This window comes from Haliotis rufescens, unplaced genomic scaffold, assembly GCF_023055435.1.
Source record: "Haliotis rufescens isolate VD_foot unplaced genomic scaffold, xgHalRufe1.0.p SCAF_12, whole genome shotgun sequence".
NCBI classification, from domain to species: domain Eukaryota; kingdom Metazoa; phylum Mollusca; class Gastropoda; order Lepetellida; family Haliotidae; genus Haliotis; species Haliotis rufescens.
The window spans coordinates 9,136,521-9,161,168 of record NW_025963802.1 but is presented as its reverse complement, the minus strand read 5'-3'; the positions used below and the strand labels follow the sequence as shown (position 1 = coordinate 9,161,168).

The window sequence follows — 24,648 nt, the reverse complement described above, 5'->3', positions numbered from 1 at the left end:
TACCCTGACTGTATACGCCCTGTTGTTTACATCACAGTGTAGCCAAGAGTACAACAGTGTAGATATATGATGAGTTATTCACACCATGGCATGTGACATTTGATTGACAGTTGTCAATCACTCACCTGCCAGGTAAGTCTATTGCTAATTACTGGAATGATTGTTATGCACTGAAATACCTATCTGTCATGATAGATCATGTTATCTATTTTAATCAATTGTATTTATTGATATGTCACTGTTATTTATTTTTGTGAATATTTATATTTTGTTAATATTTATTTTATTATTTTGATAATGGTAAATTACTGAAATTATTCAGTGTGCCAACATGTGAGTGTGATACGGTATCTAACTGTGTACATAGTACATGTAGCAGACAACATCACACTAACAGGGGTTAGTCATGTGACAGGTCCTTCCTTGTCTCAGTGTCGCCATGTGAATGGTGTCTTGTGAGCTGTGGCCTGAAAATTAGTTATCTCGCCTTGAGTGATGAAAATCCTCGTCTGTAATTGGCTAGTAAAAGTCACCTGACTTTGGTATCAGTTTTGACAGGTGATAACGATGCAATTTAAGATAAGTTTGCGTGGGAAAAAGAATTGTCTCACATGTGATAAAACTGTAAACAATGGCCAGGTTAGGATGTTCGAGTTGTCGCGAGATAAGCAGATTACAATGATGCACTATTGTCGTGTGGAGGAAAATAACAGAGTTACAGCGTTACTAAATGTTCCTGGATATTAGTAGAATGTCAGATAGGAGAAACTATTGGATTTAGTATAGTTGCTGCACAATAAATATGATTAAATGTCATGATTAAATCAATTTATCCACAAATTTGACACCTAGAATACTGGATTTGATACAATAGTAACCATGGTAACCGTCAGAGAAATATGATTATGTAGGAACATGTCACTGTAATAAACTAGAATATCCCACTTTCTGCCTTACCTGATGTTTTTGGCTACCTGATCGGTATTGGGTGTTAATGCCTACTCACTCGCTACAAGATTGAGACTATATATTAAGTTTGTACCCAGAACTCTGGAGGCTTGTTCCAATTTAGTTGGCCCCAAGCAGACACTAGCTACACATTCTTAAAAAAAAAAGTAAATGCTCATCCACTTTTCTCTTGGTGGATATATATAAACTAGTTATGACACATTATTCCATATATTAAACCTGCTCTGACGGAATGAGCGGTGTATCTGTGTATCCTCCTATCTTGACAGATTTACACAGCAGTTGCAGCAGTGGGGACTGACTCAAGCCTTATTTTGGTTCATGCTGGTGTCAACATAACTCTTATTAACATTTTTCTTCCATCAAACAGCCAACTTGTGACTGTTTTATCAGCCGCACTTGTTGGTATGATTTATGAGAGCCTGGGTTCCCACAATGTCATGATGGCAGAACCTAGATACACTGTTGTACGTAGGGCTGGGGCTGGTGGATATAACTGTAACAGGCAGTGCGTTATGGTTCGTAATTCCCTGTACTTTATGACACAAACTTTGAAGCCTGGCTCACTCAGGATTGGCTTGGACTCGCAGAATACCCAATTTCTCTCGCCTTTTCCCTTTGCCTTTTCACATCTGGTGGAAGTATGGGCGAATTGTATTGTGCACTTGCCCCTTCGTACCCCATGAATTTAAGCCAGTCCATGCCTTTCTGAGCTGCAACAATAGGAACAAGGAGACTGACTGCGGAGTAAATAGGTTCTCTCCAGTCTTCCTGCAATGATAGAGATACAGTGTTCCTCTGTGGCTGTATGAAAAAGCAATTTTCTGTCCAATGTATTCAGATGTCATTGAGAGAGCAGATGGGTACATGAATCGTGGTTTTGTATTGACTTGAGCCTCTTGCGCAGATTGTAATTTCAATACTTGTAAAGGTTTTCTAACATGGATACTGGCTATTATTGGTGGGTTTTATTGAGATTTAATGGTTGTAAACCTATTGATATCACCTTGGAACATATGTCAATGTTGACAATTTCTGGATCTAATAATGGCAATATATGAAAAAGGACTTGCGATAAATCCTCTCAGAAGTAAATATGATTATTGATTTGAAATGTAAGTTGGAATGAAATGTCGATTGTGGAACCTTTTTTCACAATAACCCAAACAGATGTAGGATCATCCAACGAACTTATAAAAAAGCTCGGGTCCCGCCACATGAACAAAGGTTCTTTATTTGGTGTGAATTCGAGTGAGTGAGTAAGTGAACTGTAATGAGAGAGCTATGGTTTGAGATTGAGTAATCAGTGAACAGATGTGATATTCAAATGGGAGAATAAATGTTATTGTTGAAATGTATCCCCTAGATGTAAAACAATCCCCTAAAGTGCCTTGTTGGGCTTGGTTCTCTGCCAGTCATTGGATTTGCATCCCTGAAAAAAAATGTGAAAAGTGCCACCCCTTATCTGCCCCTTGCCTTTGGGCCGTCAGTTGTGTTTACAGCTCGTGTGGTGTTCTCTTTGTGTGACTGCCTTGATGTTTTGTTTCCTGGTGACCTTAGTCAGTTTAAATTAATATATTATCATTTTCCTGTTCTAATGGGTCATCATCAAATCTTGATGACAGAGTTGTTATCAGTTCAGTGTCATGTACAAAACAATCCCCGGCATTATATGTCAAGTTTTTGCTATGATGGGAGTTGGTGACATTTGTTCAATTGATGATGAGGTCAAGTAACCAATTTATTTAATGCTTTGTCAAACTACATTTTCTAAAATAGAATAATTAAATTCTATAAAAAAATTAACTCACATTAAATGTGACAATTAAAGAATTCTTTTCATCGCAAATAAGTTAACCCCTACACAAAATCCCAGACATTTAAATAATATGAAGCACTCGCAAAAGGTTTTTGCCATCACTGAAATATGCTGATAGTTTGATATAATTATTAGTAGTTTAACCTTGTGTGTGTTATCAGGCTATTACAACAACACTACCTTCAGATAACTTTAGTGTAAGCAATGGCAATGTTTGTTTTACTCCCTCGTTCTCCTGTTTACCATGTCTTACCGCAGATGGTGTTCTGGTATTACCATCACAACTCGCCTCTCATAACAATCTATTAGTGCACTGGAAATCCTCTTGCCTGTAAGACTACCCCAGCAATTTGTTTTCCTCATGCTTCTCCCTGCAGTATACCTGTGAAGATTTTATATGTTGTTTTATTCATTCCCTTGGATGATCAGTGTATCTAGCCTGCTTGATAAAAAATAAATGAAAAAGAGATAAATAAATGGGATGAAATTTGATAATAATGTGGTTAATTTTGTTCAAATGCCATGAATACCACAACAAAAATAAGCCATATATTTCCTTATTATTTTGAGCCAAATCTTTTCACGTTTTTCTAGAATAAAAGCATTAACTGAAAATAACGTATTTCCTTACATTAATCAGATCCATTCAGAATTTTATATTTTAAAAAATACAGTCTCAGCTCAAATAGCCATATATTAGCTCATAAATTAAACCCATTCCGAATGTTTGAAAAAGACAATTCTTATCTCGACAGGAACAGATGGCTGTGATATGATTTCTTTTTTAAAATAATTTCATTAGGTGCTGCAACTGCTAGTAATAATAATACAACAGCAACTCAAAGATGTATATTTCTGTGGTGTCTCGGGTATAGGTAGACTAACATCTAGTCTCTGAAATGAACATATCGTACAGAAAAAACAGTTGTTCGGTTGTCTTAATAAAAATATAATAAAAGGGTGCCCAGTGACTCTCTATACTGCAGTAATCTAGACTTGCCAAACATTATAGACTTGCATGGGCTGTATTTGATATATATTTGTATCAGGGTCTGTAAGACAGACTAGGGTATAGGGTACCATAGCCCAAGCGTCAGTGAGAATTCTGTATGGCAAGTTCATTCTCCTTGGTGAAGGTGCCGTGTTACTGGTTTTCGAGGAGTGTAGAAGTCCATAAGTTTAGGAGATTGTGTATTATCTCCAAGACAGGGGTCTTTTGATAACCATACTCATTTGAATCGCTGAAGCGTATATGCCGCACATAGCCTCATAACACCTAAGCTTTCACAACACTGATACTTCAAAGCGAGGATTGTTATACCCCGAAATGATAGACTTGGACGGGCAGAGTAAAAAAGGAAATCCATTTATGGTGAAATAATACAGCCGTGTCTGAGAGAAGATTATTTGAGCTGCTTTTTCCTACCTCACAAAAGAAGAGTAAGGGGTTTTCTATTCAGGATTGTATACATTTCTGGCTGTAAAGGCGTATCACTTGGGTCTATTTAGGCAATTATAATTCTTCAGATATTTGTAACCTTTGCGAACATGTCCGTCTAAGAAAAGGAGCAAATTTATTATGAATAATTTGGTTCTAAATTGCATTGATTTGTCAAGAATAAGAATAAGAATTGTTTGTTTGATGAGTTTAAGAAATTTTAATCATTGTTTTGATAGCAATTTGGAAGTACAAAATGAATATGCAAGTTTTGCAAGCATTTCAATACTTCATTCATTGTAAGCATTTCAATGACTTCATGATGAGTGAGTGAGTGAGTGGGGTTTTACGCTGCTTTTAGCAATATTCCAGCAATATCACGGCGGGGGACACCAGAAATGGGCTTCACACTATTATGAATGACTATCAGAACAGAAACAAACATTGAACACTGTTATAAACTGATAGCCAAGATTTAAAATCATTGTTTGAAAATGTCAAATAGATTCATGTGAATGATATTCTTCCCTACTGGTTCATATGCACAACTATTCTTGACGGTATTATATGTGCAAATATTAATTTCGTGAGGCCGAATAAATGGGTTTGCATGAAAAATATTCCTCAAGTTGCTGATTTGCTGAGTTTTAAAACAGATTTACAAGAGGTCCTCCGAGATTATCAAACCATGCTGCTGAATTTCTGGCAGTTTGATCAATGACAATTTGGTACGTCAACACAATGAGGCAAATCTTCCATTCGAATGATTCATCATCGTGAAAGCCAGTTACAGTAATCTACCATGCAAATCCTAACCAAATTCTATCCTTAATTGTGTCATCCTATCTTCATACAGACAACAACGTCCTCGTCGTACACATCTCCTTGCTTAAATACGTGTTTATGCACTGCGTGCATGTAAAGATAGTTTGGTACAGCAATCATTGATCAAACTTGAGAATGATCAGAGTGAGGCTGCAAAGTCCGAGCTAATAGGGATGTGGCGAGTAGTCGATTTGATACAATTATCACTGACTAAGCGTACGCCTTGCTAAATGCGTGTGAAATCCCAAATTCATTTCAGTTGTGTGGCGGCTCCAGTCTCAGCAGCTTCAGCTTTGCAATGGGGTCAGCGATTGGTCGCATTCTTTGATTTGTAGTTGATATTTAAGTCTCCAATTCATGTACATTGATTGGCTGGCCGATTCAGGCTAGGTCTTAAATTTCCATGACTCACTGTGCTGGTGTCTTTAAGATTTTCAATAATGTTCACCAGCAAGTAAATTTCCATTATTAATACATTGAAGAAGATTGATGATAGTGTTTTCTTCTGTATTTCTGTGGTTAGTGTCGGAATACAAGAAGCTGAAACTCATTACATACATTTACTAAAACAAATGGCGGTATCCTGTACTCTGATTCTTACTGATGTGTATGTGCTCTTTCATTTGCTCATTCATGCCTAAACATTACATACATCAAATGTACAATAAAACCAGAAAGGTAAATTCTATGTTAAATTGCCACCCTCATGATCCCACATTCCATTTCGGCACCCAAACCCGATATCATGTTGACCTGTTTGGATACTATAATATTATCCTCACCACTGATTACAGGCCTGCCTTTAAAGCCTTTCCTATGTCAGACACAGTTGTCACCTAAGTAGTGTTCCAGTAGCCATTTTGTGTAGGACAGCCATGTTGGCTAAACAATTGACACCCCTGAAATAACACAAGATCGCATGCTTCAGTTTTGCTTTGATAAGGTCAAACATGCAAACCTGTTATTGGAGATGCCGTTTCAGAAGGAATTTATAGGTTACAGTTGGAAAATGTAGATGTTTATGAAAGGTTTATTTGTGGCACATGAAAAATAAATCATTTTAGAATTATGCTGTAGGTAGTAAAGTTAAAGATTTCTCCCATGCTATGAGATATTTATGACATGTCTTTTGTTTACAGATGAGGAGAAGGGTATTGTGAAAGAAAATGACAACGAATACTTGCAGTCACCTGATGAAGATTTAAGGAAAGCAGGAGGTATGCTCAAGTAACAGCATGATACAAATTATTTGTAGTTTCCCGAGCTGCATTTGGATATAGTTTTGGGGGGCTGAATTGAAATTGATTATGAAATACACATTATATTTTAAGGAAAAATAATAAAACGCTATAAAGCTAGCTCATCATCATCATCATTACTACTACTACCATATGAATCTCTTTTTTTATTTTTTTATTATTATTTTTTATTATTATTATTATTATTATTATTAATATTATTATTAATACTATTAATATTATAATAATATCATTGTTATTGTTACAGCTGCACCATCCTTTATTGATGAGAACAAGATGAAGCATAAAGTCCTTTTACGTCCAGTGGGAAGTTCGGCAAGGTTAAAGTGCAGAGCCAGGGGTAACCCACGCCCACACGTCCAGTGGTACAAAGACGGTGGCCAACCAATCGTAGACAACGAACATTCCCATCCTATGTGGATACTGAAACTACACGATGTGAAGGAAATGGACACCGGGAAATACACCTGTGTTGTGACAAACAGACTCGGTTCTATCAATTATACATACTCCATCGAAGTGATAGGTGAGTCAAATATACTTTAAGAATATATTTAGTTTTGTTATTGATTTTCTGTGCCTCTTTGTATAAATATATCTGTCTTAATCATTTATAAAATGTTTATCATCTCAATATAAATAAATCATATATTTATACATCCTTTAGATATTGTTCTGTATATAACTGAACAAATATAGTTATGATTTATGAATATTTTTGTGGATATGTTGATGAAATTTTGTGCTTCACTGCAAAAAAAATTACCACAAAAAATATTCATTATCTTTAGCTATTGTTTGTTTCGTAAATATGAAAGGTTTCTGTGTGTCTTATTAATAACCATCCAGGTCATACCGTCAGGGTATTAAGGAGACATGGAATGTCTAGGAATCAGGTAGCGCCAAATGTCACAGTAGGAATCGGGCAACTATTGCCGGGGCACAAGACATTCACAACTTGTATTCACTTCTATCAAATATGAATGGACCCGTGTTTGACATTTAAATGTCAGCAGCAGGTGTGATACAAAGTGTAAGAATTCAAATATCAAGAAAATAATTTAATGAAACGTGCATGTTTTTACAGAAAAAATGATGAAGAAGAACAAGCCTGTGTTAATCCCTCCACATCCCAAGAATACATCGGTAGTCTATGGGGGAACAGCATCCTTTCAGTGCCGAGTTCGCAGTGTTGTTGACCCACACATACAGGTAAGGAAAATGCTCACTAACCTGCACGGTTGCACAGTCTTTCCAGACATTAGATGATAAAACTAATCTTATGATGCAACTGGTACATAATGGGATCTCATTTATTGGATCATAAAAGCTATGACTTTCACATGAGACAGAAAATCTTGGTTGGCATAAATAATCAGGTCTGGACCAGACCATCAATGATTGACATCGATCCATGCAATTGGGATACAATGACATGCATCAACCAAGTCACCGAGCCAGACCACCTGATCCTGTAAGAGGCGACTTACAGTGATTAGCAAACACTTTCACAACCTAAAATAAGACCTGTAATATGACAGCAGCATATAACTCTCTTCTATAAGTGTAATGACAAACAGATTTAAACATGGCCACTAGTCCACAAGGTCCAAGAGTCTGAATGGACCTTTTTTTTTCCTAATATATATATATTTCTTACGTTATATAAATTACTAGACCGAAATTTGTAGGTGACTACCCCTGTCAAGTGATAAACATTTGTATTACAGCTAGTTCACTAAAGCCTGGTATTTAAATGCTAAGATCTCTTTATTGAAGACAATTCTCAAAGCATACCCATGAAAGAAAACATCCCTCACATCATCATTTACCCAAGACTGTTTGGATTTCTTGTGACAGTATAGTTTGAGAGAAAGCAAATAGGAAAGTGTGAAGGGAAGATTTTATGTAAGATTAATGAGCGGTAGAGACATTATGATGTAAAAAATAGGCTTGTTTTGACTGAAAACACGGAAGTACACATCTGAGTGCCTGGGGATGGTTGGAAATTGTTGCAACATCCGTTGAGATATTTTTGATGGAAGTAGAGATATTTTGCATCATTTAGGAGCTTGTGGAAGCAAGTCAAGCCTGATATGTGTTTACAATACACATCTGCATCGGGGGTAATTCATCCCAATAGTTTGTATTGTAGCACAGCTGGGAAAACGTGGCACTACAATTTTTGTCTGAGGCTACAGAATATAACCTACATATCAAGGGGGGGAGGATTTTGGGAATTACCTACGTGCAACAACGAATTAGGGATAGTCTCCAGTGAATTAATTTTGTAAGCCTTAGCAGGGAACTTGCAAATTAATTCACAAGGCAAACAATGACAGCAGTGGAACAATTGTTATAATGCTTAATGTGAATTACTGAAACTGTTAATGTAGAGTATGGGGTGGCAGGGTAGGGTAGCCCAGTGGTTAAAGCGTTTGCTCATTATGCATAATACCTGGGTTTGATTCCCACGTTGGTACAATGTGTGAAGCTCGTTTCTGGTGTCCCCTGTCAGGATGTTGCTGGAACCAGTCACCACTGTTTTAGTACTGTATCTGACCTACATCCCAGTTGGCCACATTACTGCTGTATCTTAAAGCCAATGTGGAACCAGTCACCATGGTTTTAGTACTGTATCTGACCTGTCTGTTCTGTGTCCACAGTGGCTGAAGCGTATCGAGGACTCGGAGGACATGGAGAATCGCAACAGCACCATCAGTGTGAAGGGCCAGCAGTTTGTGGTGTTGAAGACAGGGGACCTCCTGACCCGCCCCGACGGGACGTACCTCAACAAGCTGGTCATCCACCGTGCCACGGCTGCCGATGCCGGCATGTACATCTGTCTCGGAGCAAACAGCATGGGATATAACTTCCGCAGTGCTTTTCTGTCCGTTGTGCCAGGTGAGGACTTGTACTAATATTTCATACAAATACCCTCTAGTGACATTGAACCATGATATAATCAGATTGCTTATTATAATTGTGCAATGTCTCTCAAGTTGCATTTTGGAGACTGTGGTTTCGAGAGACGATGTCTGGATTTCAAGTGCAAGTTACCTTTACCAAGAAGTCGCCTTGAAAGACGTTGATTACTCTTCATTGTAATTGTGCAAGTTAATGAAAAACACCCTTGCCTCTGGAAGATGATGACTTTACTGAGATGATATTAGATATTAGGACAATGACGAAGTCATGTTTCCACACTTGAAAATCAAACGTTTCTCCAACAGAATACATTCAAATTTGTTTGATTTGATTATTTTTTGTTTCTTACTATGGCATCATAATGTGACATCTGAACCAGAATTATAACTTAGTCTTTCTTTTTAGGTGAAGGGTCATCGTACGCAGCCCAGCCCGACACGACGTCCTCTTCCACCAACAACCTACCTCTTATCATTGGAGTGCCTTCCTGTGTTGTGCTAGTGATTCTCATCCTGGTCATCTTCCTGGTGCAGCGGCGGCGGCGCTGTAACACCACCAGCGGTGGTCTGAAGGTGCAGCGAATGCCTGTGCCCACCCACGACAAGGACATGTACACAAATCCCTACAACGCCAACATGCTGCAAGCAAGCAGAGACAAGCTGCCTAAGTCCACACCAAGTATAGACTTCTACTCAGACATTTCATCTGTGTCACGCAGCCAACATAACCATAGCCACCAGCATGTGCAGTACAGCTATTGAGGTGTGTGTACCGTGGAAAAGGTTGTGCCGTACAATTATTGAGGCGTGTACAGTGGAAGACGTTGTGCCGTACAGTTGGAACTACTGTACAGAGACTGCAGAATGGTCACGTTTGTGAACGTGCGGATACTGGGCATGCTTAGCGTGACACATGAACATCGCGAGTGGAAATTCTTTGTGAATGAGAATTAGCGTGTTGACACCGAATCGTGTTCAGACTCTTGGAGCATGCTCAGTGTGACTCTAAGCATGTACAGAGGAGGTGCACTGAAAGCCAGGGATATAGCTTTATCTGATAAAAAATCCAAATAACCAACGAGCTATGTGTGAATGTGTTAGTGATGGAAGATGGTTCATTGCCATGGTGACGGATAATAATCCCCTGACAAGTGAAGATGGTAGAGCCATCTATTAAAATCAATAGTTACGTGATTTTTTCAAATGGTTTTACATAAAAAAAATCTTTTCAAAAAGAAATTGTTGCAAAGTGAATTATATAATTATTTGCTCAGTAGATTTAAGTACAAGATCTATGCAAACATGGACTGATCCATCACTGTGGCTGCCATCTTGGCTATGCAATTTGGACATGGAGAGTACATCCAGACACATTCAATGACTTTCCTTACAATGTGGCCTTGCATTTGGTGGGTGGACATGACTGGACATAGCTCATCATATGACACAACATAGTGCTCTTGTATATATAATCAATCACCATGGAAACCAGGGCTCCTACATCCAATACAGATCCACAGTAACTTAGACACATAAAAATGGCTGTTGGAAACTATAGAAAGTTGTGGTATGAATAAAACGTTTGGAATGAGGCATAGATTGTATGAATGCAGGATGGTATTAATGGTTGGTAGTGAGAAACAGAAGCTGCTTTGCTACATGAAAGGAGAATAGGGTAGCCTAGTTTTTGTTTATTGTTAAAAGTGGAGAAAAATCATATTCAACATGATTTCAGTTATCCAATTTGAGGGCTGTTTATTTATATCGTCACAGTGAATGTAGAATAGGGCTGGGACGGGTAACTCAGGTACTCGGGTCGGGTGGGTACTGAGTAGGACCCGGGTACCCACACGACTACCCAGACCTGTGCTTAGTCACGTGGTATACTGTTTAATGACAAAAATTATCTAGAACTCCATGGTTACACTAGTCAATAATGTTCGCATTTCTTTCCAACTGTGAACGCATTCCTTCTAACTTTTATATATTTGACTACAGATAAAGCAACTTCAGTGAATGCATGACCAGGTCGTTTTATGTGTGTATCTAAATACATTTAAACAAGGCTACAGTCAAACTATTCCCAATCAGACACTTTGTACCAATCGCTCAAGACCTACAGCAGGTACCCGGGTAGGGTCGGGTAATAGGGGGTTGGGTACCCAGGTAGTAAATTTGGACTCGGCCCAGCCCTAATGTGGAAAAGTCTGATAGACTGATTCTCCAGTGTGTGATGATTGATAAAGTAGCCAGTGTGCTTAGGGTATTGTGGATCTGTGGGAATGGATGTACCAGCCCTTGTGATGAGGATGATAATTGATAAGTTTGTATAATTTATTTTCAAGCCACATAACTTTGTATAGAACATGCGAGAGTGCCAGAATGGTTTCTTGTAAGAATGGCTGACTGAATGGTGTGTGGCTTGCGGAAACAGGGTAGATGTTTCGACTTTCCTCTGAGAAATGTATATCCACACATTGTGGACGTGATGTCATGTGACAATCATCATTGAATTTATAGTGCTATTTAGATGAAGACTGATTTGTTGTGATTTTTCTGTTAGATGTATATTTGTAGAATGTGTTACATGACCTGTAGCACATGAAAGTGAAATTGATTCCAAATATGTGTATAATGAACGCTGTACAAATGTGTACATAGTTCAAAGTATGTACAAATGTTCAGATATATAATAAAAACTTTCAGTCCTGTACAAGGTTTTGCAAGATACAGTTACTCGAAACATATCAAAGTCAATATGGTTTAGTATAATTTAATTATCAAACTAGGGAATTTTACATTCATGATCTATTGCTTGCCCTGTGTATAAGTTGTATGGAAGATAGTGTTAAGGATGACTGAGGATTTCCATATATATAGGCGTTACCATGGTTACAGGGTAAAGTCAAGACGGTTGGATGTAAAATAGTTCATAATAGCCCATAGATATTGTCATTGTACATTTTCATTGTATAAACACCAATAGCTTTAATCTGCCACATCATTTCAATGTATCAGGGCTAGAGTCTGTGAATGTAAACGAGAAACAGATAAACACAACCAAGAAATCTGTCTGTATGCCACATGCTTTTGTACCAGGGATTGGCTCCATATATAGTCATGTGATCATGACTTCCTGTCTAACTTGCTGACCATTCATGGAACTAATCAAGACACAAAATGGCAAAATGGTTTTGTAGACGTGCATCCACTGTGTGGCAAATATATGTGTAGTTCAACAAAATTATTTTCCTCCGGAGAATTTGCAATTTTGCTGCTAGCATTTTAGATAAACCCACTTCTACCTCAATGTTGAACTTACTGATGTAGCATACATGATTGAAGGGACAAGTTAATCATAGACGTTATTCATTAAGAATTGTGAAGTTTCTGTTATGGCAATTTAATGTTTTATTAAATTCAGTTGTTCAGTTCATTTCAAAACAAGTTGCAAGGAATTTTAATAAAGACTTTTTGTTTCAAAGTTGCATATGTTCTTGCAAACTTGTATACTGAATTTTGTCACTTGTTTTCACATTTCTTAAGTTCATTTTACAAGTTTTAAGGAATTTTGCTGAAAAGGATGTATTTCATTTCCAAATCTGAGTTTCATATGTTCTTGCAAAATGTGTTTGTATACAGAAATATGTATCACTTGTTTTCTCTACACATTACAAATCACTCGCCCAAAATGTGGATTGGTATAGAAAACAAGAGAGTGAAGATATTATGTTGGAAGGGCATTTACTTTAAATACAATGTGATTTAAGTTACTTTTTGTATATAATTAACACATCCACAGACTAACAGACTATTCTTTTTCATTCCTGATTTGATGTACATATACATTGCTGTTGACGGTGTCAATGACCGCTGTTGACGGTGTCAATGACCGCTGTTGACGGTGTCAATGACCGCTCCTGTGTGTGACAATCACCTGCCCCTCTTGAGCACCGATATGTTGCCTTGGCAGGGTCATGTGACTGTCATGTGACTTTGCCATCAGTATTAAATCACCTATAAGGGATGACGCAATACGCCACCCATATGTGTAATATATTGTCTTCAACGAGAATAAATTTGATATGTACATTTCATATGACTGTTTCGTGTTTATTGGCTGAACAGATCACATCATCACATTTATCAAGGGGCCATAGACCATCTTCCAGACCCTGGAGCATATATTCAAAAATGAATCCAACTGGAATACTTTGGCAAGTCTAGCTTGCCTCATTTCAAGATGAAATTATGTTACTTTCATGATACACTGTTGGGAGCCGAGTTAGAATTGGTCCCCATCTGCTGGTTGAACCAGGACAGTGTTGATCGTTGCTTTTATCAGTCACTGGATTGTCTGGCCCAGTTATATAGCTGGAATATTGCTGAGTGCGGTGTTAGTGTTAAACAAACAACCCACACTTTCATTGTAAAATGAGTGGGAGTGTGTGCTTTATATATATTAGCATCTATCGAACAAACTTGATTTAGATGGGGGGGTTCCGCAACCGGGCCGGCTCTCACAGAAGCATGATGTCATCTCCTGTATCATGATGTCATAGTGAAGTCTTTGATAAGCATTTAGATGTTGTGAGAACATGAATACACACACTTTTTTATGGATAGCAACTTCTTTTATTTCATTGTTTGACGTTTCAGAGCTACTCCTTGCCCCCTCATCACCTGATGAAGTTGCTAGCCATATAAAAAGTGTCATGTATTCATGATCTCATAGCATTCAAGCGTGTGTTTGTCTCGCAACTGTGAGTGTTCACAGATAAAGAACGCCACATGTATGTCACACCAAGGACATCTATGAGTCACACAACAGACAATTGTGATTAGCCTCTGCATCACAGGTTCCAACTGGGGCGGTCGGGTAGCCTAGTGGTTAAAGCGTTCGCTCGTCACGCCGAAGACCCGGGTTCGATTCCCGACATGGGTACAATGTGTGAAGCCCATTTCTGGTGTCCCCCCGCCGTGATATTGCTGGAATATTGCTCAAAGCGGCATAAAACCATACACACACATGCACGCACACGCAGTATCCTACTTATGACTGCATAAGGGGCGACTAACGGGATCGGGTGATCAGGCTCGCTGACTTGGTTGATGCATGCCATCGTATCCCAATTGTATAGATCGATGCTCATGATATCAGTCACAGGATTGAATGGCACAGATTGAATTATTTACAGACTGCTGTCATATATTTGGAATATTGCCGAGTGTGGCGTAAAACAACAAACAAGACAACAAACATATCCGACCCAACAGTTGCACATCCACAATTTTATGATTACTGTTAATGAAAGTGCAAACCTATTGTATAAATCATTACAGCATATTTGGAGCCTCCTTCGATGTCCAGTAAAACTTTAGAATAATTGTGAGTAACAATCTCAATGCTGCCGATGAGCAAATTGATATTCAAGTAAAACTGTTGAATAATTAGAAGAAACAAGCTCTATCTTGATCATGAACTAGTAAAGCTATAGAATAATTGTGACAATTTCAGTACTGTTGACATGCTAGTAAGACTGTTGAATAATTATGAAAAACATTCTATATATTACTGATGGGCTATTGGAGCTGTAGAATAGAATAATTATGAGAAACAACCTCAATACTGTTGATGAGCAATAGTGAAACTGTAGAATGATTATGAGGATCTCGCTCTATACTATTGATGAGCAATAGTGAAACTGTAGAATAATAATGAGGATCTCGCTCTATACTGTTGATGAGCAATAGTGAAACTAGAATAATTATGAGGATCTCGCTCTACACTGTTGATGAGCAATAGTGAAACTGTAGTATAACTATGAGGATCTCGCTCTATACTGTTGATGAGCAATAGTGAAACTGTAGTATAATTATGACAATCTCGCTCTATACTGTTGATGAGCAATAGTGAAACTAGAATAATTATGAGGATCTCGCTCTATACTGTTCATGAGCAATAGTGAAACTAGAATAATTATGAGGATCTCGCTCTATACTGTTGATGAGCAATAGTGAAACTAGAATAATTATGAGCATCTCGCTCTATACTGTTGATGAGCAATAGTGAGACTGTAGTATAATTATGAGGATCTCGCTCTATACTGTTGATGAGCAATAGTGAAACTGTAGAATAATAATGAGGATCTCGCTCTATACTGTTGATGAGCAATAGTGAAACTAGAATAATTATGAGCATCTCGCTCTATACTGTTGATGAGCAATAGTGAAACTGTAGTATAATTATGAGGATCTCGCTCTATACTGTTGATGAGCAATAGTGAAACTGTAGAATAATTATGAGGATCTCGCTCTATACTGTTGATGAGCAATATTGAAACTGTAGAATAATTATGAGGATCTCGCTCTATACTGTTGATGAGCAATAGTGAAACAGTAGAATAATTATAAGGATATCGCTCTATACTGTTGATGAGCAATAGTGAAACTGTAGAATAATTATGAGGATCTCGCTCTATACTGTTGATGAGCAATAGTGAAACTGTAGAATAATTATAAGGATCTCGCTCTATACTGCTGATGAGCAATAGTGAAACTGTAGAATAATTATGAGGATCTCGCTCTATACTGTTGATGAGCAATAGTGAAACTGTAGAATAATTATGAGGATCTCGCTCTATACTGTTGATGAGCAATATTGAAACTGTAGAATAATTATGAGGATCTCGCTCTATACTGTTGATGAGCAATAGTGAAACAGTAGAATAATTATAAGGATATCGCTCTATACTGTTGATGAGCAATAGTGAAACTGTAGAATAATTATGAGGATCTCGCTCTATACTGTTGATGAGCAATAGTGAAACTGTAGAATAATTATAAGGATCTCGCTCTATACTGCTGATGAGCAATAGTGAAACTGTAGAATAATTATGAGGATCTCGCTCTATACTGTTGATGAGCAATAGTGAAACTGTAGAATAATTATAAGGATCTCGCTCTATACTGTTGATGAGCAATAGTGAAACAGTAGAATAATTTTGAGGATCTCGCTCTATACTGTTGATGAGCAATAGTGAAACTGTAGAATAATTATAAGGATATCGCTCTATACTGTTGATGAGCAATAGTGAAACAGTAGAATAATTTTGAGGATCTCGCTCTATACTGTTGATGAGCAATAGTGAAACAGTAGAATAATTATAAGGATCTCGCTCTATACTGTTGATGAGCAATAGTGAAACTGTAGAATAATTATAAGGATCTCGCTCTATACTGTTGATGAGCAATATTAGTGATACTGTAGTATAATTATTTTGCTGATTACCTAGAGGGTATTCTTGTAAAACTGTAGAATGGTTATGAGAAACTTTCTTTATACTCTTGAAGACCTGTACATATGGTCTGATCTGTTAAGTGTCGTATTGTGGGATATTATCGGGCACATTTATGATTTCCGCCATGTTTATATGAGATATTTGAAGGTGAGTCAAGGTGTGATTTGAGTTCTTTTGGTTTTTTTTCTGTTTAACGCCGCACTCAGCAATATTCCAGCTATATGACGGCGGTCTGTAAATAATCGAGTCTGGACCAGACAATCCAGTGATTTACATCATGAACATCGATACACGCAATTGGGATCGATGACATGCATCAACCAAGTCAGCGAGCCTGACCATCCGATCCCGTTAGTCGCCTTTTACGACAAGCATAGTCGCCTTTTACAGCAAGCATGGGTTGCTGAAGACCTATTCTACCCCGGGTCTTCACGGGTCAGGGTGGGATTTGAAACGCCAATCAGTCATTCAGTTAAAATGTATGTGCAGATAATCAAAATATATGGTAAGTGTAAAACTATTCAGTTTACATATTGTGTCAGTCGTACCCAGTTAATTGCAGACTTACCAACAAGTATGATACTGTGATTACTGCTGGTCAATGATAGGGGGAAATGTACCCTCCTTGTTCCATAGTTGCTGGGACCTGCAACACTTCGGTCTTTCTTTCCTCCCACAGAGGCGGTCGGTTAGCCTAGTGGTTAAAGCGTTCGCTCGTCACACCGAAGACCCGGGTTCGATTCCCGACATGGGTACAATGTGTGAAGCCCATTTCTGGTGTCCCCCGCCGTGACACTGCTGGAATATTGCTAAAAGCGGCGTAAAACTATACTCACTCACTCACTTTCCTTCCACATTAAGCTGCCACGCCGTGAATATTGTTCTAAGCGGCGTTAAACTTAACCCACTCACTCACTCAGTACCGTCATATCGCTGCGTGTTGTCTGTACTGGCATCGGAGTTCACCAGCATGAAACACGGAGAATGGAAAATAAAAGCTGTTTTTGCCTGTTGTTTAACGCCGCAATCAGCAATATTCCAGCTATAGGACGAAAACCTTTAATAATCGAGTCTGGACCAGACAATACCAATGATTGACATCATGAGCATCGGTCCATGCAATCGGGATATGATGACATGCATCAACCAAGTCAGTCCATTAAGTCGCCTCCAATTTTGACCCGGAATCCTCAAGAGAATTTGTGATTTTTTATGCGTGGTCTAATTATGATTTAGTTTTATATTGGCACTGCTACTCTTATACATATTGATGGTTACTTAACAGTTTCTTAACAGCTGTTAACATGTGTATATATATAATACAATTATGCTCATGTATTATTGATAGTAGGATGCTTATCACTTTTGTCCAATATAAACCAAGTTCATGGTTTAGATTTAGATGTGAAATTGATTGATGAAATGTACAAGTAAAAATGAGGATATGTAAATGAGGATATTGGTACATTCGTGACATAAAATCTCTAAGTCTCATCATAACGATACATGCAGTACGCGTGAATATAGAGACAAAATGTTGTTATGCATGGAGGTTTAAAGTTTGAAAAGACATTGTTACTAATTCAGTCATATAGGAATTTGTCATTCCTCTTCTTTTCAGGGGCGGTCGGGTAGCCTAGTGGTTAAAGCGTTCGCTCGAAGACCCGGGTTCGATTCCCGACATAGGTACAATGTGTGAAGCCCATTTCTGGTGTCCCCCGCCGTGATAGTGCTGGAATATTGCTAAAAGCGGCCTAAAACCATACTCACTCACTCACTCCTCTTCTTTCCCCGGCTCAGTACACGCGAGGGGCGTTCTTTACCCCAGGTGAAGCAGGAAAGAATTATTTTTATTCGTAAAAGAATCGGAAGAGAATCGTGATAGTCATTTTGCTGTCAAGTTGTCGAAAAGAAACAAAGAAACTATTTCTTCTTTTTATTTCTTTGATAAGCGACATAAAATGTAGAACAAACGAGTGGATAAAACACTCAGAGAAGATTGAAATGGGAAGGGTGGTAACGAGGGATATAGCCTTATAAAGGTTCTCATCATACGACAGACATACACTAATAATGGGGAAGAGTGGTAGCACTCAGTAATTGGAAAATCGTAAAAATATTCATCTACAAGCATCGGCTAGCCCCAAATGTTACAAGTTCAAGAGGCTCCTTCATATTGGACCTGTGAACGTATGTGCTACACAATCTAAGAAATATCAAACATAACCCAACGCACGCATATTCCTTCATCAGCGAAACCTCTATAGGCCTCTCCCATTTTGATTTGATACACAAACCTAGTTTTCATGATGGTCGCGAAATGTTTTTATGTAAACGTCCTGTTTTTGTGTTTTGTCGCCGCCGTTTTATACCAACCTCGAGGGACATCATGACAGTATGGCCACAAAAAATGACAGCTTGCTTTCAAGTGCTGCTCTCAGAAGCAGCAATCAGCTCGGGAGTTTCGTCTGTTGATATAATTATGTCTATATAATTGTATTGTTTAGCGTGCCGGGTTATTGAAGTGCAATTACACGTTTAGCCGCTCGTTTGTTGGTGTTCTGAGGTCTACTGCATGATTGTGATAAACTGCAAATAAAACCCGCAAATATTAGATTGGGTTAGTCAGTGTATTCGATTGTTAACCTGGCGGGGATGGGGTGTAAACATGCATTGATCTGCACGTGTGTGTGCGTGCGAGAGGACGTGGGTTATTTGAACGTGAGATCGATGAGAAGGTGGAGAACATGGCTGGAAGAAAGTAAGATAGCAATAAAATACACAAATAGTGAAACAGGTTTAATAACATAAGGGGGCGGTCGGGTAGCCTTGTGGTTAAAGCGTTCGCTCGTCACGCCGAAGACCCGGGTTCGATTCCCGACATGGGTACAATGTGTGAAGCCCATTTCTGGTGTCCCCCGTCGTAATATTGCTGGAATATTGCTAAAAGCGGCGTAAAATCAAACTCACTCACTAATAATATAAGGAACGAAAGAAAAACGAAGAAAGAGGAAGTATAGAGAAGATGATGTCAAGTAGGATTTACGACAAAATCTCCCCGTGGCGAATCCATGTTAGAAAATCGTATGAGGCGACATAATGGATCGGCCGGTCAGGTCACCGTGACCTGGTTAATCGCGCCATCAACGCCGACGGCGTTGGTTGTTGCTCGTAATATCAATCACTAGAATGTCTGGTTCAGACTAGATTATTTACTGGATGCATGTGGTATACTTGGGCCTTATTCTGCCTTCGATCTAGTTCGATGCTGTTGCTAGCTCTCAGCAATATGCCATCTATAACGACGGTTTGTCAATAATTACTCTATTACTCGTTTGGATACCTATGATTCTTTCATACAGACATGTAATAATGTAGACAATTTCACTGAAAACGGTATCGTCCGGATTAACGGGGGTTCAACTGTAGCTGTAATAATGCACACTTCTACGTGAAATAACATTAATATATTCATTTATACGCGAAAGTTGAATGCCATTGAAACACTGGATCGATTAAAATCATGTAGATATTTTACTTCCTAAATGTGATATAAAAAAAACACATTTTAGATTCGAATTTGAAATAAGTGATATATTTAAATGAAACAGGGCGGTAGTAATGGAAGAATAACAAGAAATGTCTTTCTCAACCTGACACTCCCGAAGTCTGTGGAACCATTCATATAATTCCAAATTACTATCATTAAAAAACGAGCTCTTTTTAACATTTCATTTGCGTACCAGTGCATCAACAAGGTTATCGTACCGTCAAAGGTTTAGCGAGCGTAGAAAGTACATTACTCTGGTGAAAAAAAAATCGATTTGAAACACAGAAAAATGTCATAGAAAACAGACCTGGCTAACGGAAGGATGCATTTACTGGGGGAGCGGGGGGGGGTAGGTGTGGGAAGTTAATTAAATTCTCGGGGGTCAGGGATGCAGCGACCCCGTTCTTGTTGGGGGCGTTTGAACGTAAGGTCAGCGAGTGCGGAGGACCCCTCCCCTTTCCGTGACGCTCTTGTGAGTCAGTCAGTCAGGGAATTGGTGTATGAAGGTAATTTTGGCCCCCGTCGCCATAACAAAGATATCAATTATTACTTCCGCTGATGAGATAGGTCGATCGTATACTGAGCCTCGACAAGCAGATACGATGTGCCGTCTCTCGTGATGCCTCCTTTAACGAAAATAAATAGGCATACAAAAACTACCACGTATACAATATACAAGAGAACGTCGTTAGTGAAGCATTTCTTCCGCCAAACAGTACATGGAAATAAGAGTTAATAATACAGCAGTTGTATAGCGAATTTATTTCACTGAGTTTTTGGCTATTTCTGGTGAGTGACGATAAATTGTTAAAGAGCGGTGATATCATATATCTGACTTTACAATGCATTGACGTCAACACACACTGGTAGATGCCGTTTAGCAGCAGTGATCACTGAGGTTCGGGTATTGTTGACTAGTCCCTGAAACAAACTGTTATATAGGGTCGTAGTGAAATATAGAAAGTAATATACGGAACTCACACTGTGTCCTGTCCAGTGTCAAGTTCCTCTCATTTCAGCGCGGTACGGAAGCCTGGTAGGTCCATATCCCCAAATTGTTATGTGTGAAACCTTCGTTTTGTTTGTTGTTTTACGCCGCACTCAGCAATATTCCAGCTATATGACGGCGTTCTGTAAATAATCGACTCTGGACCAGACAATCCAGTGACTGATATCATGAGCATCGATCCACGCAATTGGGATACGATGACATGCATCAACCAAGTCAGCGAGCCTGATCACCCGATCCCGTTAGTCGCCTCTTACAAGCATAGTCGCCTCATGCGGCAAGCATTGGTTGCTGAAGACCTATTCTAACCCGGATCTTCACGGGTTGTGAAGCCTTCGACGTCATATTGCTTGAATATTGCAAAAAGCGACACAAAGCTATACCCACCCCTTCTGTGGGAGATCGGGGCACTGGTGACCCAGTCGTCTAAGGCGCCGCAATTCGATGTGCAGAGTTGCGTCCCCTGGGCACGCCAGAAAACCTATGATTGTTGGTTCGAATCCCTGTTCGCCCCGATTATGTTTCTAGGTTTGTCAGCACCATACCCGCGCTCGTGGGTTTCACCGAAGTGGTAAACATCTGAGACCTGCATCACTTCGGGCTTTCCTCCCACATTAAGCTGACACGCCGTGATATAACTGGAATACTGTTAAAAGCGGCATAAAACCCAACTCACTCACTCACTCACTCTGTGGGAGATCTGAACGTATGTGCTACAAAGTCTAAGAGTCAGCACAGATAATCTCTCACGCTTATTCCCACATCAGCAAAATCTCATGAATGATAACCTGTTTTATTGTGAAGACAGGGTGAACATGATTTATGCGTCACATGTCATATGTCCTTCAGAAATATTCTTTATAAATCTCACTTTGGGAGCAGCTCCCAGATCAAGCTGACACGCCGTGATGTGACTGAAATATAAAACCCAACCAACTCACTAAAACATAAACTTCATGATAACGCAACACATAAGGAGAAAACTTTAAAGTATTCTAGTATTTCAGTCACGTAATATATGCCCCTATTACTAGCACTGACTGTGCCTTACATGGGTGAGGTGAGGTGAAATGGGGTTTAACGTCGCGTCCAAGATTATTGCAGTTATAAAGCGACGTGCATGTACGTGTGTGTGTTTGTGTGGCTGCTTGTACTAGTCCGGACTGATGCCGATTTATAGTGCTAGCTCACTGAGATACAATGCCGCAGTTCAACATGAATACCCAACTCAGACACAGTAGACTGACACCGAGCCGACCAGTCCTTGTTTAAGCCCCTTAATGCCGAGCGCCAGACAGGGTAACAACAAGTACCATCTTTTAACGTCTTTTGGTATGACGCGGTCGGGGATCGAACCCCGGACCTTCCGCTCTCCGGGCGGACGCTCTACCACTAGACCACGGAGGCGGTCGTGCCTTACATGGGATTCCGATGCAGAGTATCTGTCCCAGATTCTTGGTTTGTTGTTTAACGCCGCACTCAGCAACATTCCAGCTAGATGACGACAGTCTGTAAATAACTGGCCCAGACAATCCAGTGACTGAGCCTCCTACGACAATCACAGTCGCTTTTTACGGCAAGCATGGGTTGCTGAAGACCTGTTCTACCCTGGAGCTGTACCAGGTAACAAGTTGCCGACTCGATTGTGAACAGACTGTGATGTGTTTGAAATAGAGCTGACTGCGGCTTTAAACAGCATTCACTTATGAATTCAATGTCTTGCGTTACGCAAGGGACATGTGTGGTTATGGAAACTAGGCACAGGGTGTTGAGTAAACAGCGAAAAAGAAATTGCACATGGTTTCTGCCTATAAGGATTTTTCTTTCGTTCGAATTCCCGACTTTATTTCCTAACTTAAGGTTTCCGGGCTGGTTCTGAAATAAGTGGTCTAAGGGAAGTAACTCTTCCGTTTCTTGCATGCACGCGGATATGCGCGACATTATTCATACAACTAAGTATTAAGCGGTTTTTAGACTTGCCTTTTCACATATATTTCAGTTATTCGTCTGGCAAATGCACTTATCATAATACTTCGTGCAACATTAAATAATTGAACAGACTTGTGACGTGTGTCATCAATTCTCAGGTTCTATCCACGGGTGTTTAAACAAATTTATTTTGAGTATTGATTCCGAAAGATTTCCCTTGTTGAACCTCGTGTTTCTAGATCCGTCCCAAAACGCTGTTAGCCACAAACAGACCCAACGCCAGCGCGTGTCCCTTGTTAAGTGATTTTAAACGAAATATATGGGCTTCTTGTACCAGCGTACTGGGATGAAATTTCGTGTTATGGAAGACAATTTAGGATTGATGCATATGCATCACACGTGCAATCGCGGAATCTCGCGCAACTCGCAGAAGTTGATTAAATGAAATATTAAAATTCCTTTCGTTGCTAGTGATTAACGAAGGCCGACCAGACATTTCAAGTACATGCATGTTTTCTATGTAATTTGATCAAGCAATACTGGATTCCTGGACAGAATAGTCCCCAGGCTTTTGTTAGAGCCGACTAATGAGTACTCGTTGGTTACAATGGTCACATGAGGCTGACATATTTGTCGAAAAATAAGGCGTTCCTGAAAAAAGAATTGCCCATGGCATTACCAAGAAAATAACTTGTTCCATTCCCTGAAAATGAGAATGAGGTGAGACAAAACAAATTGTACAGCTAGTGATTCCTTCAGAGAAAAGAATTGCACGTTTCGAAGCAGTGACCGAAGATGTATTGAGTTAAGTTGAAGAACACTTCTCATATTAAAAAAGTCAATCTGTCATATGTTGGATATACACATGATCTCCGGGTTAGAATAGGTCATCGGCAAACCATGCTTGCCGAAAAAGGCGAAAATGCTTGTGGTAAGAGGCGACTAACGACTGACTAACAGGTGATCAGGCTAGCCGACTTGGTTGATGCATGTCATTGTATCCCATTTGCTTGAATCGATGCTCATGATATCAATCATCGGATTGTCTGGTCAAGATTCCATGATATACAGACCACCATCATATAGCTGGAATATTGTGGAGGTTGGCGTTAAACAACAAACAAACATTATACATTGCAGGAGGCACGACAGATTAACTATAGTAATATGAAAGAATGGTGTTCTTTTACTTATTTTGAGTAGGATATATCCCATTACTATCAAAAATGCCAAAAACGCCCCCACTAGGATAGTAAATGGTGGGTCCCTGTTATTTAGCGGAATGCCCAAACAGGCTCTATAGAAAGTGTCAACCCTCATCAACAACAGTTACTGTTTGGTCAAGACCCTGAAGATCCTTCAGCAACCCATGCTTGCCATAAAAGGCGACTATGCTTGTCGTAAGAGGCAAATAACAGGATCAGGTGGTCAGGCTCGCTGATTGGTTGAAGCACGTCATCGATCCCAATTGCGTGGATCGATGCTCATGATATTAATCACTGGATTGTCTGGTCCAGACTCGATTATTTACAGACCGCCATCATATAGCTGGAATATTGCTGAGTGCGGCGTTAAACAACAAACCAACCAACTGTTTGGTCAATAACATAACAGACACAGGA

General features: G+C 39.2%; 1 protein-coding gene across 6 annotated transcripts in view; it reads left to right on the top strand.

The window, feature by feature from the left end:
- LOC124143892 (fibroblast growth factor receptor-like 1) overlaps positions 1-13,334 on the top strand; it is a 115,096-nt gene extending 101,762 nt beyond the window's left edge. For all 6 annotated transcript variants that reach the window (XM_046513054.2, XM_046513053.2, XM_046513057.2 and 3 more), the window contains 5 exons: positions 6,191-6,268; positions 6,558-6,836; positions 7,398-7,522; positions 8,977-9,214; positions 9,644-13,334. In XM_046513054.2, coding sequence (XP_046369010.1) covers positions 6,191-6,268; positions 6,558-6,836; positions 7,398-7,522; positions 8,977-9,214; positions 9,644-9,999 — 1,076 coding nt within the window. In that variant the 3' untranslated portion in view covers positions 10,000-13,334. The remainder of the gene's footprint in view (positions 1-6,190; positions 6,269-6,557; positions 6,837-7,397; positions 7,523-8,976; positions 9,215-9,643) is intronic.
- Positions 13,335-24,648: the final 11,314 nt, after the last annotated feature.